This window comes from Accipiter gentilis, chromosome 30 (genome assembly GCF_929443795.1).
Source record: "Accipiter gentilis chromosome 30, bAccGen1.1, whole genome shotgun sequence".
Taxonomy (NCBI): domain Eukaryota; kingdom Metazoa; phylum Chordata; class Aves; order Accipitriformes; family Accipitridae; genus Astur; species Astur gentilis.
In genome coordinates, this window is record NC_064909.1 from 17,014,063 (window position 1) to 17,033,592 (window position 19,530).

General features: G+C 38.0%; 1 protein-coding gene across 4 annotated transcripts in view; it reads right to left on the reverse strand.

Annotated features, from left to right (window-relative positions):
- Positions 1–2,838: 2,838 nt before the first annotated feature.
- Positions 2,839–19,530, reverse strand: part of CLIP4 (CAP-Gly domain containing linker protein family member 4) — a 33,461-nt gene continuing 16,769 nt past the window's right edge. For all 4 annotated transcript variants that reach the window (XM_049833895.1, XM_049833896.1, XM_049833900.1 and 1 more), the window contains 9 exons: positions 16,942–17,077; positions 16,078–16,218; positions 13,394–13,477; positions 9,979–10,119; positions 9,408–9,539; positions 7,123–7,246; positions 6,277–6,341; positions 5,523–5,595; positions 2,839–4,889 (listed from right to left, as the gene is read on the reverse strand). In XM_049833895.1, coding sequence (XP_049689852.1) covers positions 4,568–4,889; positions 5,523–5,595; positions 6,277–6,341; positions 7,123–7,246; positions 9,408–9,539; positions 9,979–10,119; positions 13,394–13,477; positions 16,078–16,218; positions 16,942–17,077 — 1,218 coding nt within the window. In that variant the 3' untranslated portion in view covers positions 2,839–4,567. The remainder of the gene's footprint in view (positions 4,890–5,522; positions 5,596–6,276; positions 6,342–7,122; positions 7,247–9,407; positions 9,540–9,978; positions 10,120–13,393; positions 13,478–16,077; positions 16,219–16,941; positions 17,078–19,530) is intronic.

Here is a 19,530-nt window from a genome sequence, read left to right on the forward strand (position 1 = left end):
TTGCATGTCTGCTCCTGTTACTGAGCCTATCTTCTGGGTGACGAGAACCTTGACATAGGAATAGCATAAAACAGCCTTTCACAGCAGCAAAGACATCACTGTTTGTCTGTCCCAAAGTTAAACCCATCACAGGAAAATGTCCGAATTGTCTGCATCTGGCTTCTTTTAGTAACAAGCTTCATTATGGGAGTGTCTGTCTCATGTACAGCAGTTTATGCAACATTGTTTATAAAGGAAGGGCCTGTGCACTTCAGGGATACTATAAAGAAAAATACTAATATATGGTCATTGAGTATTTTGTATTGACTAGTGTATTTGTATTGTAAACAAGTGTAGTGAACCACAAGGCATGAAGACAAATAAAATGACTGTAGCTGACTTTCTCTGTCTTGGGCTGTGTAGTGATTGGATCAACGTCAGAGGGAGGTCTCTGGACATCAATTTTTACTTGGTAAAGTTACAGAAGTATTAAGGTACACTAACACACAAAGGAGCAGGTGTGATGTTAAACCGAGACCACCCTTCTGGCTAGCAGCAGTGTGTTTAAGACTTGTATGCATTGCAAATGTCGTACCTCCAAGTTTGTTACAGAGAAAGGTGTTGTTCCTCCTACTACAAAACACCAAGGGTGGCTTTTACTTACAGGAAACTGGCCAGTATAAAAAGAGAACAAAGTATATGGTGGAAGAGAGTATTTGGGTATTTTCATTCCTAAATGTTTACATCCTAACACAGCATTTTAATTTGGGTCTGGACATGGACTTTGAGTAGGTCTAATTATGAGCTGTGTTTTCGTACAGTGGAGTGCCAGTACTGAGTCCTGTGACAAAGCTAGGAAGAGGTAGCTCCTGCCCTGAAATGCTCACTTTTCTCCCTTCCCTATACCACTCCTATGTCAGAGGTAGCTGCTTTCTCAAAAAATGGTCCTTGAAATTAGGACTGACTTATCTATAAACCTTATTTTCCTTCACTTGTTTATCCACATGCTTATTCTCCTGCAGGACAGTGCTGTGGTTTAGTTAACAAGACTTTTTTCCTGAGCAGGTATCTGGCAGGCACCTCTCCTCTCCCTCCATTTCCCCCACGCTTTGGTTCTTGCCTGTCTTAACTGAAAAGGGAGCTCTCTCCTGTGCTCTTCTAGGAGCAGAGCTAGTCACCAGACAGCCATCACATAACGGTTTTGATCTGGCACTGGCTGGGAATCTTGGCTATAATTTCCATTTTTTCCAGAATTGTCTTTCTGCAGCGAGGCAGGAAAAAGGATGCAGGTGGGTACTCTGCTATGTGGCTTTCATGTGCACAGTTTCAGTTTCCACCTGGTGTTTGACAAGGCTTTGCAAAATTTGAACTCTGTAAAAGCCATGACGTAAGTGCTGGACTAGCCCCCTATGCAACATTCTCAAAGGTAACAGAGCTAACTTGTCAGAGAAACTAGGTTATGTTTTGGAAATCTGCAGTGCCAATTTTGGATCTTTGTGCCTCAGATCTTGCCGGATAGCGACACTTAAAAAGCACAGGCACCCTGCCCAGAAAGCCATTACTGTCAACATCTGCAAAATAATCACTGAATCCAACAGGACTGAACTCCCTAGAAATGAATTCTCCATCCTGGGACACCTCAAGAAAGATTTCCTCCTGTCACACCTGTGACCTCTCCTTTCCAGCCCAATGTCCAGCCAAGCTTAAAAGATTTCATTGCTGAGAGCACTGAAGAAGTACATTTTCTGAAACTGGACCCCAGAGACATGCTGTGCAACGAGGACAAGCCTCAAAGTCTGCACAGGCAGCACAGAATTGCTGGGGACCATCTGTTTATTTATTTATAAAACAGATAATATTTTATTTATCTGGTTTATAGGGACTTTGAGGATCATTTGTCTTTTTTTCTAACAAGTCTGGGGCTACAATCATACAGACCTCAGAACAGCACCTAATTTCAAACTTCACTGCCAGTTATTTTCAGAATTTTTTTTACGACACAAAGTGTCCTCCTGCAAGAGCTGGAGAAAAGGATTATGGCAACTTACCTTGGATTTAGGGAAGCGCAAATCCCTTCACATCACCAACTTGAAGACAGCCATCAGTAATCCTTTCTGGAATGGAGGGACTGATTTATTGCTGTTTCAGGCTGCATAAATTTAGAGTGCTTCTTGCTTCCTTGCAGAAGATTCAATGCTACCAAAACAGCTCCATAGCGATAACAGTCCTGACTTGCTCCTCTAACCTACACTGCTCTAGCTGATTAGAGCCAGAGCTTTCAGGAGAAACATGCAGCTAGCTGAAGCCAAAGTTGAAGGGAAAGCACACTACACCACTGCTCAGATAGTATCTGATAGTGGCCGCTCCTCTACCCATCAGACAGGATTCAATGAAGTCCTGCAGTCTTTGTTAGCCCAGGCCACTGAGACCCCACTTACAGCTGAACTGGGGGCAGCTACAGAGCTGTGGAAGGTTCAGCCTGACACCCCTGGAGAAAAAAGAGTTACCCATGAATCAGAAAACTCTTGGAAAGAGGTTATTCCCGCATATTCCTTCATCTGTGCAAGATGTGCCACACAGAAATGGTGTGACTATAACAAACTGCCTGAGCTTGCTGCCTTACCCACACACTTATTCCCCTGCGTACCTCCTGAAGGACTCCAGCTACATCCATTCCATCTTGTCAAGCAGGAAAAACAGCATTTCTTATAATGAGTGTTTCATCACAGAAACTAAACTGCCCACCCAGGAGCGCAAGGCTGGGACAAACCACTGAAACTGCTGTACAAACGCTTTGTTTGACAACTGGCAGTTCTGTACCGCCTAACTATGAGATACAAAGCCTTCTGGTTTATATTCTACAGCTGCTGTTCCATGCTGTATCCTGTTTGCCTAATTTGTACATAAGAACAGAAGTGAGAGGATGTACATTCTGTAACAACCTAATGAAAATTCTTTTTGCCATACCATTCACTGGGGTTTCAATTTTACTAATACCAGCAAGAAACAGATATTGGACAAAGTAAAGTTCAGTACATCACTGAATATCTGCACCTTCAAATATAAAGCATTAATTTTTTTACATTCAAAATTTACAGCTTTTAAATTCAATTAAAATTTCCCATAAGTTAGAATACAATAGGCATTCTTTTAAATACAACTCAGGAAAAATAGCTACAGCAATATTTAAAAGAAAGTAACAGCAGCATATTCTGTCTAAAAATAGGATATTATGATGTAATTTAAAGTGTCACTTCTTCAAGTAAGTAAAAGCAAGCAGATCATTTAAGAATAAAATGACTGTTCTGGAACACAAAACCATCCTGATAAGATAATGTCTACATATGCTGAGCAATTAAAATATATTATATGTTTAAAACATGGACAAAATATTAGGTGTTTTTTTAAAAGGCTGATATGCAAATAATGTCACATCAAGGTGTGTAACAATGCTGCACCTAAAACTATCCGTAATCTATCATAAGACTTAGACAAGAAATTTATACTAGAAACTGTTCTGAAGGAAACAAAAAGAAACATGTATCACAAACAAATCAAATAATGTTAATAGCTTGCTTGAAAACCCTGCATATAATCCATACCACTGGCAGGAATTACCACGCTGTATTTATACAGACTGAATATTTATGATGAGGCTATTATGTATAGTTCCACTCTGGGTTTATTTGCATTTAAAAACTGTGATACTCATAGCCTACAGCACACCAAACAAAAAAAGTCTTTAAAAATGAGGGAAAGCTCTCCAGGAGAGTGCAAAGTGCATTATTTTAAAGAGTGCCTCTTATACATAGCTCTTTCTACAAATGCATACAACAAAAAGTGCTTTTTACTATACAGACTGACATGCAGCATATTTGTGCTTTTTAAAGGCTTTTTATTTAATTGCTGCTGTTCACTAAGATAACTGCAACTCCTTGTATTTTATCAGCCCTTTTGCGTTCTGGAGGGGACAAGAGGAGGGGGAAAGAAGAGGAAGGATCTGAATGATAAAATGTAAAAATACTTCACAACTGCTTGAAAAAGGGGTTGGGTTTTTGGGGTTTTTTTGCTTTCTTATTGCTAGCAGCTGGTATTGGAATTGACAAAGTGCCTGGTAACCAGACTAATGTCACTCATTAACCACCTCCTCTGTCAAAAGCAGGCAATGCACAAAGCACTATCAGTTTATTACTACGTAGAGGAAAATCGTTTAAATACGGCATGAATCACAAAGCAACTTTAGAGAACGTTGGAGATGCTCGCATTCTCTAACTGGGACATTATTCAAATAACACAGCATCTCAAACCCAAGATGCTTCTGCAATAACCTTCCCAGGCAAGGGCTGTTTCACTAAGAGAAACAGAATAGTGGTTTTACTTCTTAATGTAAATGAATTTTTTTTATCTTTCCTTACTTTTTTATATATATATATAAATATATATTATATATACACACATATACATATATACTTATATATATGTAAAATGCAAATGCAGATTTATTAATTAAAAAAAAAAGTCTGCATTCTAGATGGGGTTCTTGTGTGCTTTAAAATACTTATTTCCTATTGTATGAGCACATTCTGGCTCAGCAAATATCATCTACAAGTTTTGCCCCATTAATCCCACGATAGGTTACTCTGCTAGGTCGAACTAAGACCCCGTGGTTCAGCTTACAGGTGAAATAGCGCTTTTCCCCCACAGAGCCATCATTCTTTCCCTTGGCACTTCTGAGTTCAAGTCCGAGCCATATCCCTGGTGCAAAGTCTGTAGGACCAATGTACCTGATTGTCCCCATTTCATTGGAGCTGGTCAGAAGAACCTGAGAGCCTTCGTGCAGCTTCACTGGTCCCTCGGCGTTAGCTGTAGTGGTATTACTCCAGCTGCGCCGTAACACAGAGCTCTTGGATCTAGTTAGGAAAAACAAAAGTCTGTTTTTCTACAAAACATCCAGGGTAAATCTGTAATTCAGTGAAGTGCATGGGAAAAAAACTCAAATACCTTTTTTAAAAAATTTGGTTTGTTCTCAAGTCACTAGCAAAACATGTAATAACATTAACAGGCTAGTACATGTGGCAGTCTGAAATACTTGGAAAATCAATTTTCTTTCACCTGATGCTAGGATCTACAATATTTACTGTAGGTGATAGCATTGGTAAATTAAGCAGTACAAAGCATTTTATTTGGGGCTTGAAAGAGTTTAGCCAAAACAACTTTTAACGTGCCAGCGTCAGTCAGAATCACCAGGACAAAGTGAAGTCCTATAACAAGACTCTCTGAACTTCACCCAGCTGTGTGAAAAAACAAGAATTTGGAGAATATGCAGTAACAAACAACTGGAAAACAATTTTAATGCCAATCTGAATGCAAGAACTATACTCCTGGATACCCACAGAAAAAGTCTACTATTGGTCCATTTTAGAAGGAAAAAAATGAACATGTAAAGGTCTAGATATTACACCTGCATGAAGATTTTCTTTTGAACAAGAAACAGCAGAGCTAACAGCCAGCTCACGAAAACATTTTAAACTCAAAACACTCACCTGACAAAGGAGTTTCTTCTGTTTATCTCCTTTTGTGAAGATGCAGAAGTGGTGCTTAGACTGCGTCTAAAACCTAAGTGGAAAGGTTAATAAGCTGTATAAGACTTCTTAAAAAAAAAAAAAAAACCACCTTTATGAACTCATATTCTTTGTGTTTTCTTTTTTACTGCTTCAACTACATTTGCTACACATTCTCCCCTCCGATTTGGAAATTAAGTGATGAAACTTCTTATGAAAGTAAGTGTTCATAACACGTTCAAATTCACAGAGAGGACAGAAATGAAATTAAACAAACCAAACAAGGGTAATTGGAAACAGCCTTTTCACAAAAAGCTTGGGTAAGGAAAAAGAAAAATAACTACTTCAGGTATCTCACAGAAGTTTTAGTAATTTCATGTGGACCCCTCCCTACACTGATCCCTTTATCAATGTCAATTTAGATTAAGGGGCAGGTTCAATTTATGGTATAACTCTGATTAGAATGCCATACAGTAATAAGGGAAGAGTGTCAACAGTCTTAACTCTGACATAATTATTTCTGCCCATATAGGGTTAATAAAAAAATAGTACTCCACAGTTCCTGCTGCAGGCTACGTTTTTAGGAAGGGACCAGCCAGACTATTGGCTGGCATTTGGGTTTCTTGAAAATCTGTTGTTCTCTCTGAGAAGTGGGCTTTGTGTAGTAGGTTCTGGTGGTAGAATGGTAGCCTGCGGTAGGCTACCCAAGCCAAATCAGTGTGTCTTATGCTCCTACCTGGAAAAGTGTGATTTATTTTACTCAACGAAGTCTCTGCGAGAGAATCCAGAGAACCTGTTAGCCTGAAAAGCAATAACACAACAAAGAAGTAATTTCAACTCAACTCTGAACAAACGTAATGCTGGAGTCCTTCTTGTCAAATGTTGATTAAGTGCCGATTCTTTGCCTTCTCCATCCACCCCCAAGACACGCTAACATTTCAGTTGTAATCAGGCTGGTATGCAAGAGGTGCCTGGAGCAAACTAGCTTATTCAAGTTACTTGCCTTTTACTCAGCAAGAGAGCATGTATAATTTTGAGGCAAGTTCTTTAACAGTTTGCCTGAGCTAACACATTCAGGGAAAGAAAAGCAAGAACATGTCTGGCAGAGTAACTAGATATAAATGCAGGAAGAAAGAGCACAGTACTCCTCAGATGTTCTTCCTGAAACCTAACGAAGAGACTACAAAGTGGTGGATGCTTTGGTTCCTCTGTGCAGTTAGCTGGAATGAGAACAGTATTTCCAGTCCTGTCCAAGGACAACTTCCTTATATAACCAAATTTAACCCAGCACATCAGGATTGGGTCATGAAAGTAACGTTTAATGAACACAGACTGTATCAGAAACAGAGGCCCTGGAATGAAAATACTAGAAGTGGCTGCAAGAGAAATGGGGAGCTGCATTTCCAATTTATACTCTGCTTTCAAAAAGCTGATCACCAGGTTTTTAATGGATGTTATAAACTTCCATTAGCAGAAGAAAACATTTATTTCTTCCATACCTGCTGTAAAACTTTGTTTCCCACTGGAAATGTATTAAGAAAGCATTTGGCAACACGAATGTTAAAACAGCTTCAGTGCTTACCTCTGTACACGAGATGGTGGTGCAAATATACCGTATCTGGGAAGACAACTGAAGTACTGAATGCCTCCCACGGAACCATCATTCTTCCCGTGAGGCTTGTCCAATTCAATTCCACACCAGAATCCTACATTTCAAAACAGTAAAATCATGGTATTTTGAACAAAACACCACAGGCTTTTCTTCATCTAGACAGCTGGTACAGTTGGCATTCACCCATATCAAGGAAAAGAGTTTCTAGTTAGAAACTGTCTAGATAATACATATACTATAAAAATAACTATGTAACTATGCAAAAATTTATATCAGAATAAATCTAAAGATAATTATCTCAGCATTTTTATATGCTTTCAAGAAAATTATTGACATTTTAATTAATATAGAAAAGGTGAAACTTTTGATATGTATACTAAAGCCAAACGGAACATTACTGAATGTAACGGTGGCTACTTGACAAAAAAGAGACCGGAAAGAGCAGTGGTGGTTCAAGTTTCCCTCTTTAGATCTTCTGAGCGCATGGTTTATGCCTCATCTGAGATCATCAACAGTAAAATTAAAGTTTTTATATTAATTCATTCCTTCTCTCCATCTAGCAAGTTATAATTAATACAAATTGCAAGGCTCGTTGTGTGATAGCAAGAGAAGGGTGTAAGAATCAGAACTGGCCAGCAATTTATCTCATACAGAACACTGAATAGGCATCAAGATGTTAATAAGCTTGATCACTCATAACCTGTGATAAATGTGAGCTAATTATGTAAAGGTGCTAAATTTCATACTCCATTAGCGGTCCTTATGCTATCCATCCCCAAAAGATTCAAAATTTAATTCAAGTCACTTGGTACTAAGGCACTGGATAAAATGGTAATTCTAATTATCAGCTCAAGAAACTCAGGAATGACAGCTTATGAATTAGAAGGGCTCGGTATGTCAGAAGTTCTCCCCTTCCTGCTTTTAGAATTAAAGGAAGATCTGCATTGCAGAAAAAGAAATAAAGTTTGGGTAACTTCCAGGGGTTTAATACATATTAAAATTGAAATACTTAAAAATGCATCTGTTACATTTTCTATAAATTACTGGTTTTGCAAATAGTGAAGGTCTGTCATCTCTCCATCCTCGCTTCTTACAATACCATGTTTTTCTCCAAAAAATTTTGTTCCCTACTTTGGAGCGGAGAGGGAGGAGACTTAACACTGTCCAACAGCTTTCTGATTTCACACTTGTCACCGTGTATTTGGAAAAGCAGTCCTTTTCTCATGGTTTCCTTGTAAGCAACAACATGAAGGTAAGAGTGATCACACTGAAATGCAGCAGCATGAGTTAATCGCAGTACCTTAAGCAAGGACTGGCTACAGTGAAATTGGGGAAAGGGGCAAGAATGAAAAAAGCGCGTAGCTTGTACCACAGTCTTACATTCTGTCATTCTAACTTTTTTTTAAAAAATATCGATGCCACCAAGTGTCAAGAGAGAGAATTGCCACTTACGTATCAATCAAATGGACCTCACTTAACCAATAGTTACCAACTGGTTTTGCATTACTCTTGCAATAAGATTATAGACAAAGACATAAAGAACATAGAATCTGGTTCCAAAAAAAAAAAAAGTATTCAGAAATTGGTTTCCAGAATATAGAACAACTAGCTTCCATTTGAAAACACCTGGCTTCACTACAATGTTTTTAGCAAGGTGAAGGGAGGGAGGAGCTGAAAGGGAGAAGGATGAGAAAATGGTGGTAGGGTTTGGGGCTTTCTGAGACGCTTGTAACTTTTCATCTGTCCTGTGACCTAAAGGTTTGTTAGTTAAGATTTAAATGCTCACAATTACCCTCTTAAGGGTGCCAAGAAGATAAGAATGAGACAGGTATATGACATGATAAGAGTACCAGTATTAGAAGAGATAAGCTGTGTCAAAAAGGCTTACTGCAGAAAGTAAGGAGTAAAGACATGATCTCAATAAACTATATATCACTTTGGAGATTAAACTGAGGATTTTAAGAAAGCTTTGTAACAATACCCACAATTTCAACATGAAAATATTTCCCCTAATTAAGCCATGTTAGTGGACAAGTAAAAGTCACATTTTAAACCATTTTTTTTTTCTGGCAGTTGCACTGAAGTAAGAAACATTCAATGAAACACAGGAAAAGGAACGAACTTTGAAACAAACCAGTAGTTAGAATTTTTTTGTAGACAGTGAGGAAAAAGATGGAATTCTTTCAATGTTCATGTGCTCACATGTAAGCTATTCCATATTGATTCTAAACATGCACAAAGAGTATTGCAAATACCTGGTGCAAATTTTGTTGTCCCACAAAATCTAACAGTGCCTGTTCTCTGTCCTACCACCAGTACTCTGTCTCCAACCTGAATTTCTCCTTCATCAAAAGGATTTTTCCTCGTAGCTGGAGAACTATACAACCCTGTTCACAGAAGAACAAGATCTAAAATTAGTGACGTTACATCTTTAAAATTTAAGAAAGTCTTCAATAGTAAGCCAAACGATCGGTAGGTAAATAGAGTATCTAACGTTAACAGTGTACCTTTAACACATGACAACACACCACAAATTTTGCTTAGACAAATAATTGCTTTGCTTCAGCATGAAAAACTGTGGACTACAGCCTTTTCTCTGCAGTTGAAAGGTACAGTGACCAACTACAAGAACGCTTTTCCTCTTGAAGATGTTCCAAAAAAATTGTTTTTAAAGTTGCCAAGCTTAAGTTTATGGTTAAACTAATTCCCAAGTGTCTGTCTTGAACCATCTCAGATTCTGAAATGGCACAAGTAGTTCTACATAAGCAGTCAAAACAGCAGTAAATTCCCACCTGTGAAAATACACCTCAATAAAACAGACCATACCAGCACTAATTTTAGATGAGGCAGAAGACACTCGGGTCACCGCCTTTTTATTGCTGCTAGTTGAGTTCCGCTTCTTGGAGTAATTCTGTTTGCCTTCCAAGGAGGTAGTAGAAGAGGAAGAGCTGCTATACCCAGGAAAACCTAAAAGACATAAATGGAAATAGTCCTTCAGAGATCATATTTGGAAAAGGACAGGTTAAGCAGAAAGGAAAGCTTCTGTAAGAAGGAAATTATCTGTTCTCCATGATGGGCAGAATGCAAAGTAAAGAGCCAAAATTAGAAGTCGTTAAGCAGCATTTACACAAACAGCTGTCAGGAATAACATGGGTACATCTGACCCTGCCTTGGGAATAAGGTGATAGTTGAGTGCTGGAAGAGGAAGCCGCCTCTTCATTACTCCGTGAAAGTTCTTCTAAACAGTCCCAAGCATACTTATTAAAATATGGGAGCCTTAGTAATAAGAGATCATACCACCACACTTTCACCATCCAGCCTATTAAAGATTTGATGAAAAGTGGAAGGAAGGTGATATTATGTGAGTGAATTATTGTCTGGATTAAAGCCTACTATATTCCATTACATACTGTATTAATATTAAAATCTGTACTATAAAATAAGAATGGGAAATAAATCACTTTTATCTCCATTTGCAAACCCTGATGTCTAAACTGTCCGATAAGACTTACGTTCAGCTTTCCTCCTTTTCAAGGCTCTCCCAGTTCTCCCCTTTCCTACCTTCTGCCCAAAGTGAGGAAGGTACAGCAAGAGAGGCAGGCACAGCAAGACATGTCTATGCCTCAGTTTCTCAGTGTGAAAAATTAAGATAATATTGCTTATCGAACGTTCCAGAATTCTGAGAGGCTAAATTCATTATTTTTCGCAAAGCACCTTGATATCGACACAGGGTTGGCGTCTTCAATATATTTTAATCCTCTGATTTGGCAAAACAGTAAAGAACTGCAGAAAGGCAAATGCAGTGGGTCAAAGCAAAAGCTTAGGTATCTGGGGACAGAAATCCAAAGACTCTCAGACACTGGCTGCAGCTATGCTACAATGAAGAAAATGCAAATTACTAAATAAATGGTGACTAAACAGGCCAACTTCAACTCCAAGTCCAAGGTATAAATTTACGCTTGCATTTGCAAACACATAATGCAAGTCCGTATTTAGAAGTCAGTCCAGTGATGGATTCACTGGAGGTCAGGCCACCTAGCACTTTCACATGAACACCACCAAAACTGCTGAAACTACACCAGTCGTTGAGATGCTTCATTTTGTGGGAAATCACGGGGCGGGAGAAGGAAGAGCAGAAGGGACTTCAGCAGGTCCTATAATCCATTCCTCTTCCATCAGGCAAAACAACTATTTGTTAGATCACTCCTGACAAGTGAGTGTTTGACCTGTTCTTAAAAACCTCCCATCAGGGAGATCTTTGGACTTCCTCAGCAATGTATTTCACCACATAATTATCAGTACTGTTACAGGGGGTTTTCCCCCTAATGCAAACCTAAATTACCACAGAATTCTTATTCTCATTACACATGCAAAATGGGCTATCCTGTTCTTTGTATTTGAAAGCTTCCTGGTTTACCCCTTTAATCTTCTGTCTTTTTAATCACACAACACAAATTCCAACAGTCTTTTCTCCTAAGTCATGTTTTATACCTCCAGTTCTTGTGGTGTCTTCTTGGAATTCTCTCCATGTGATGATTTACATCTTTTTTGAAATGCAGTGTCTAAACTAAATGCAGTGTTTCAGCTGAGGCCTTACTCATGCCAAGTAAAGCATCTGGGTCGCTTCATGTATCTCACGGCTGACATTTCTTTTTATACATTCCAGTATGTTTCCTGTCTTGCAACAGTATGACATAGATGACCCATGTTTACCTTCTAATACTCAATATCCCCATGTCCTTTTCTACAAACTATTACCAGGCATGTCACTCCCAGGGTGTATTTATACAGTTGACTGTTTCAGCCTTACTATATAACTTTGTAGTTGTCCTTACTCTTCTGCATCCCCCCCCCCCCAAGATCTTTTTTCCAATTTGTCAAGGGTTGGGGGGGGAGTTTATTAATATTAAGCCAGTCAGCTATCTGCCAGGCATCATCTGCAAATTTCATGAACAGACTCTCTATCCCTAGTGTCAAAAAAAAAAAAAAAATATATATATATATATATTACAAGACTCAGCACAAACTCCAGAAAAACCTCAAGCTGAAGTAGCCACCGCTTTTGCCAAAGAACCACTGCCAGCTACTTGGATGTTGGATTTTCCTAAAGGTTCTGCACCTGCCTTATAGCAGTATCATCTAAACCACTAAATCCCAAAATGAGGCTTCACTCCATATCACTTATAGCCTGCAAAGCCTTTGGGGTCCTATTAATTGCAGATATCATATTGTATCCATCAAACTGACACACTGTCCTGCCAAATAATTTCACTGTGTGACCAGAACCTGAAGACCAAGCCATTAAGTGCCCTCCATGAACAAAATGTTGGAAATATCTGTCTACACAAGTTCTTTAGCTCGCCACTGAGAACGTATCATACAGGACAGTGCTTAAATACCTCTTCCCCAAGTGTCTTTCTCACAACTGTTCGCTGACAGAGGATCTAAAAAAATGCTTTTCCTTCAAATTCCCACTTCAAATTATTTCAAAGAAATACTGCTTTTACGAACACTTAAGAGTATGATTTTATAGACAAAACATCAAAGGAGACCTAATTTTTACAGTTTGTTAAAGACACCCCTGAAAGCAAGGTCCCTTTATGTTTAAAGTTCAGCAAACAAAATACTGATGCAGTAGAAGTCACTATCCAATTCTGAAACTAGATAATTGCAGAGAATGATTCATATGTAAAAGGAACTTTTTAAAAAGCTAGAGTTTCATTTTTCATATTTGAAGCTTGTTATTATGAGTCTTCCATGATACAATGCCAAGACTGTTAAGTGCTGTTAGATGATAACTCTTTATTATACAAGCTTGAACATACAGACAATAAAAATGCCAACAGAATACATGCACAGTTCTTCATCAAAATCTACGCAGTAATGATACAGGGCAAAAGGTCTCCCTCAGAAACCTAAGAAGGTAATTCTGCAGATCCTCCATAACATCATTTACTAAGGGACAGCTTTTAGCTTTAAGGGCTTGTCTATATTCTTGTCCATGTATTTGGATAGAAGCTGTTACCAAACCAACACAGAATGCCAACCAAATATCCACACAAATTACTCCTACTAAACTAAATGTGTACAGCCTGCTTGGGACTTAAATACAGACAGGCAAGGCAACTTTTTTTATGGTGTAGATACAGGACTGTTACAGAGGTAAGGCAGTAATAATACTGCTACTGCCCTACCCAAAATTTTTCTCAAGGTTTTAAAAAATTTTAAAAAAATTACTTACCATCTTTTGTAGATACAGTTTTTCGCCTGTTAGCAGTCATAAAGTTGGTTTCGGAAACACTGTCTTTTTTTGCCATATGTAGGCCTGTAGAAAGAATATATACAATTTAATATATACATCTTAACAGTGAACAGTAATTTTACAGGAAAGTCATGTATGAAAACAACTGGACAGATTTGTGAATGCATGGATAAAACTGATAAAACTGTACAATTCCTTAGACTCTTGATAAATGGGTAAAATAAGACTGCAGAACTGTTTTGATGGATAAGCACAGGTGTTAAACCCCTTAACACATTAAAACAGTCCAATCTTGCCAAACAAATTGTCTGCAAAATAGTAATGTTTATATTGAAGGAGTTCCACTTAAATCTTTCAAACATTTACATCTATTATACACACAACATTCACTTTTATAGTACTTAAGATATACCATTCACTAGTATTACTTTCACAATTTCTGCATTAAAGATTACACAATGAAGTTTTGAGAGAGAGATTTGAGACCAAATCTTCCTTCAGTCTACAAATAATGAAGTACGTATGCCAATACGATTTTTAAGAGCCTCACTCTTAAACAGCAATGTTGAAATAGGCATATGAACTAGTACTGCCACCTAAGTTATAATTTGTGAACAGTCATTTTGCATTTCTGACAGTTTCCTACCCTAACTCAATGAAGAACAAGCTTATCTATGATTTATCCCCTCCCTGTCATGAAAGAAAAATCACATCTTTTTTTACTTAACTACATCTCTCGGCTTAATTCAGCTACAGGGACTGAACTAGTTTGCCAGTGTACTGTATTTTCCAAAATTTTATGGTTTAGCTATTAAGGCATCAGATCAAAAAAATAGTGTTTGTGACTGATAACACATTTCTCAACCTCATCTTAGTAATCCTTTTCCTAAAAACTTGAAAAAAAGAGACCTATTAGTATCAATCTGATGGGTTATTCAAATCCAGTAGAAACAAATCAAATCTGAAAATCTCTATACAGCATTATATTTTACTTTGCAGCTTATAACTATATCTACAAAAAGCATACTAATTTTTGTTGGATCATTACAGACTACTGTATTGCAGGGATGAAGTTTAAAGGAAAGAAATGTAATCTGGTGATGCACGTAAACACTGCAAAACAAAGTTCTGCCTTTGCAGCTTTATCCTCCCACTCCAGACAGTGAATCAGCCAGGCACGTTAATTCTAATGGACCTTTCAACGCAAGAGCATCTTACAAACGGCAGCTTCCAGATTACTGGTAGTAGATGTAAGCTCTGCTGGGCAGATGATGCATAACTCACTGATTTTTACCTAAAGCAAAGCATCAAATGTGTAAAATTTACAAAGACACAAATGCACCTTTGTGGCAGAAAAGGTGGTTTATGGCTAAAATGTCTGGAACACACCATCTGTGACAAAGGAAACAGTCCTTTCCATTATAGTTTAATGAGTTACAAACAGTTCACAACAAACTAAATCAAACATTGAAAAATATTTAACAGAGAACGTCAGCTTAGATGTGCTCCTGAGCTATACTCCTAACAAAGTGATTATTCTGAGAAGCTTTTTATGCAAGATGTCCATTTATAAATAGCTTAGATCTTGTGCTAATTGTAAACACACATAGTTAAAGCTTACTTCGGTCTCAATCTACATAGAGAAGAGTTACATAAGTCATCCAAAATGCTGCCAAAATGCATCTCTTCTTCCACCAGCCTGGCACAGTGTTTCTATACCCTGCGTATTATTGGTAAAAGTGTGTAGTGTTTTAGGGTGCTTGAGTAAATTTGATGAGAATGTATGCATATCTTCCATCCCTTAAGCTGTGCCACCTTGGTATGAGTCACCTAAACAGGGTTCAAAAGGCAAAAGAAATGCTAATGTAATATATTTAACGACATTATTATGTAGTCAGCCAGACACAGGGCCAGATTATGCATGGTGGACACTGCACACAGCAGGGAAGAGTCTGTACTCCAAATACCTTGGAAACTAAACAGACAGAAAAGCTGCGTAATTCTTACTTCCCAAGGAGGGAACTTACGCAGAAGGATTAAGTAATTTGAGTAAATTACTAAGAAACTAAACCAGAGTCAGGGACTGAGTCTGTAACCCCAATCAGTAAGTAGACTTAGGCAGTATTACCAGGACATCCTTTCTCTTCTCATTTGCCTCTGGTTTTACTCAGATAACTTAATTGGCAGATAAAATACAATCAGTTAAACAGTTCCTTGATAATTTTGCCAGAATATAAATTGAATTTCTTCAATTTCTGTACATAAAGGTGTATATAGATTAGTTTCTAGATTTTCACTATTTTAGTGACATGTTTTATGTTACCCAAGAAGATCTTAGTAAATGGAATCACATTAAGTTTAGACATTTAACTGGTATCACAGCCAATCAGAAATTATTTTAATGGCTCAAGAATACATGTTGTGGGGAACTTCTTTTTTTCTTTAGAGAGTATGTAAAGACTATAACCTGCCGTAGCACATCAAATCTCTATACAGCTACACACAACGTCCTTCCAGTACCAGTTTACAGGCTATCACCTTCTCAGCCCAAGTGATGAACTAATTCTGAACAAGTATTTTAATACCAAGATTTACAGGGTTGGTGCTAATTCTTAAAGATTAGTATCCCTCTATCCTTTCTCAACATAGAAGAAAATACTCACCAGAATTCACTTTGGAAGTTATGTGCGTCACATCTATTTTCTTGGATTTGACCAAAGGCGAAGACCGCATGGAAGAACTTCGTACAGAGCTTTTTCTGTGATCAGAAGCCTTGCTTATTTTAGAAAGAGGTGCAAAGATACCTGGAGAGAAAATTGTATGTGCCAAAAAAGAACCAGGGGTAATATTAATGTAACAAAATTTTCAGGCTATTATCTCTTACATCAATTAATTTAGGGTTTTTTCAGCCACAATCATAGCTTACTATGCTGTCAGAGCACTTGTAGGGTAGGAAGGGCTTGCTCAAATGAACAGTGAAACCAAAAGGCTTATCAAGCAATATGAACAGACTCATTCAGGAAGTCAGTAAAACTATCGATTAGAACCTCCTTTTTGTCCTAACGGTAACATCCAGTCTCTGCTGTTACAAAACACAAGACTTTGTATATCATGACTGTCCATGAAATATCAATTAAAATATCTCAAGCTGAAAGTTAGAAAACAACTACAAGTGTGAATCTCTTAAAAAGGAAGACAAAGCACGTAAAGAAACATGGCCATTATTGTTACAACACAAACAAGTAGTTTCAACAATATAGATGGAAAAACAGGAAAGATAATGATCTCACAGTTTCAAGGAAATAACCAGAAGTTTTGACTGTTTGGTTGTTTCAGTGGTTTTACAGATAGTTGCAGCCAAAACACTAGGAACAGTTAAAAGAATCAGTAAACCAACCAAAGCACTTACAAAGAAAAGCAACAGAATTTGTTAGCTATTTCTATGCTCCCAGAAGGTTCATATCGTCCAATGCTTTTTTTAAAATTTAGGTTTTTAAAAAATTTAAGAAAAAAATTAAAGTTTATACCGCGTTTCGGTGCACACTTGAAGTACTGGACTTTTCCAACACTTCCATTGTTCTTTCCTTCTGGTTCATCCAGCTCTACACCAGCCCACTGGCCACTGGCAAATTCCGTTGTGCCACAAAATCTTAACGTACCAACCTAACACGAAGAGCATCAACACAGAATGACTTTGTTAAACAAGTATTGCTCATGAGAATATAGTATAGATTATGGAGATGGCAAGTCACCTCCAAGCTTTTGATCAAAACAGAGAAATACAAACATAACAATCTCCCTCAATTATTGACATTCCTATCCTTCAATGCCAGCCAATGCATTTTCCAAAACGTCTTAGTCCTTCTGTGTACATTTTGTATTAAAAAAAAGCAGTGGTTTTTGACAGATCTCATAACAGACTAGAATTAGACAGTAAGCACTGCTGTACAATACAGCTCCAAGTCAGCAAGGTACAGGAGTACATGCCTAATGGGAAGCTTTACTTTCAGTAACTTCCACAACAGTAGTTCCAGAATCATGGCTAGGTATCTGGCTGAACTGGAGATTCCATGGAAATACTAGATAAAAAATTCTATAATATATCTGTGTCTGTATAAATATAAACATATAAGTATATAAATATAGCAAAGTTTAAAGGGTAAACTTCAGAGCATACTTAATTTTTTTCTTCAGAAAAGATTCATAAGTCTTATTCCCTCCTTATGATTAAACAAAATTTCAAAAGCCAGCCAAATGTTTTAAACATTTTGTTGTCGTTTCAATATATACTATACTATATACTCTGAACAGATAAGTGTATCAAGAATATCAAGACAGACCAGTCTTGCTGGTGCACCTCAGTCTCCTCAAACATACCTTATAATCTCACACACTTCAACCAAATGGGGGAGGAATAACTAACAGAGATGCATTTAACATTGATTTAAATTCTTTTTTTTTTTTTTTAATTTTATTTTTAAATTAGTCTTAGTAATAAAAACCTTTGATCTTGCTCTGTTGCTCTGTTTTCATTATCTCATGTAACCATGTGACCTTAAGACTCTAAGTTCATTTTTGACTAAGACTTCACTGTCTAATCCAGCCTTCAGAGAGTAAACACACAGGAAACCATTTTTTTTTCTTTACTATAAAACCTTCCTGCTACTCTTTCTTAATGTTCTGTAAAGAAATAAATGTGACCCAGAGCCTGTTCTTCTTTTACTCTGAAGATCTGCTTTAAACTTGACTGTTATAGGCAGGTACATCACACCAATCTAGACTCAGACTTTTTAGCTACCAACCTAGAGATCAAATTCAGCCATACAGGCACCAGCCAAAGGGCACTTACTGAGCAGAGAGAAGAGACCAGCAACCATCTTAAACCAGAGGTGGAGATGGCAAAACTGAGGCTCCAATTTTGCACAAATCCTAGGACGCGTGCAAACAAGGAGCAGAGGACCTCTTGCACATGAGAAACACAGCAGGAACAGGAGAAAAGAGTTTTCTCCCAGCTGCTGCTTTCCCTGCACTCACATTTCATTGAGTGTCCATTCAGATAACGTACAATCTAGCACAGCAGGAGCCAATGAAGCTGGGAGACCCCAAGTCATACACATAAACACCTGCTTACACAGACAGCTTCCTACCCTGTGAGACAACTAGAATGACAGGTGCAGTAGGAATCAAGAGAGGAATCCATTTTCCCTCTGGCATCTACTGTTTGGCTTTCAAGATTCATTAAAGCCGATCTATTCGGAGACTGCAGAAGCAGGAAAGAGAACAGGAATCCATACACATTGCTCGTAAAAATGCTGCCATTCTAGTGCCCTTGTCCCAGCTTCCATATTTTGGAAATGAGAACTGCTCCAAGAGGAGGTTAAGAATTGGCACCATTTCATCATCCTGTTCTCACTTTTGCTCCACCCTGCACACATTTATGAGGATCAAGGGGGAGGGGAAGACAGGGCTGAGATCAACTTCTCCGTTCAGACAAATGGAGAAAGTGGATGGGAAACATTGTGGGAGTAATGCAGAACAGCTCCTCGCACACAAAGAAAGGAATGGAGGAAAGCAGACGTGGAAAAGGAAGACCAAAAAGCACAATCACATTCCTCCTTCCCACCTGCCATATGACAGCTTTGGCTCCCGTAAAAACTAGTTGGAAAGCCCTGCTGGCCTTTGGCAGCAGAAAAACAGCTTCCAACAACTTCGTAAAAAACACTGTAATAGCATACTCAGTTAAAAAAGAAAAAAAGTAACCAAACCCAGGAAGCTTTATGCATAGACAGTAAGCACATTACAGTACAAACAGTTCTATGGGCCTTACTTGGAGGAAAGATACACAAGAAGACTAGTTTCTTCCCTTTCTTGCTATAAAGCCTCCGTTAACTTGCAGTTACATTATCTCCCCTAGCTTTCACTGTGCTATGACTTTCTGTAAAAGAAAAGTCCACAAACTTCTGTCTTTAAAGAACAAGCGGCTTCCTGTACGTCATTCAGTTAAAATGCCTTCTGCATAGCTCGCAATGCCTTCACTTTTCCTGACCCAATTTCAAGAATACACCAAATGAAAATACAAAATGGAAGCTGCTTTGCACTCTCAGTGGAGTTCACTT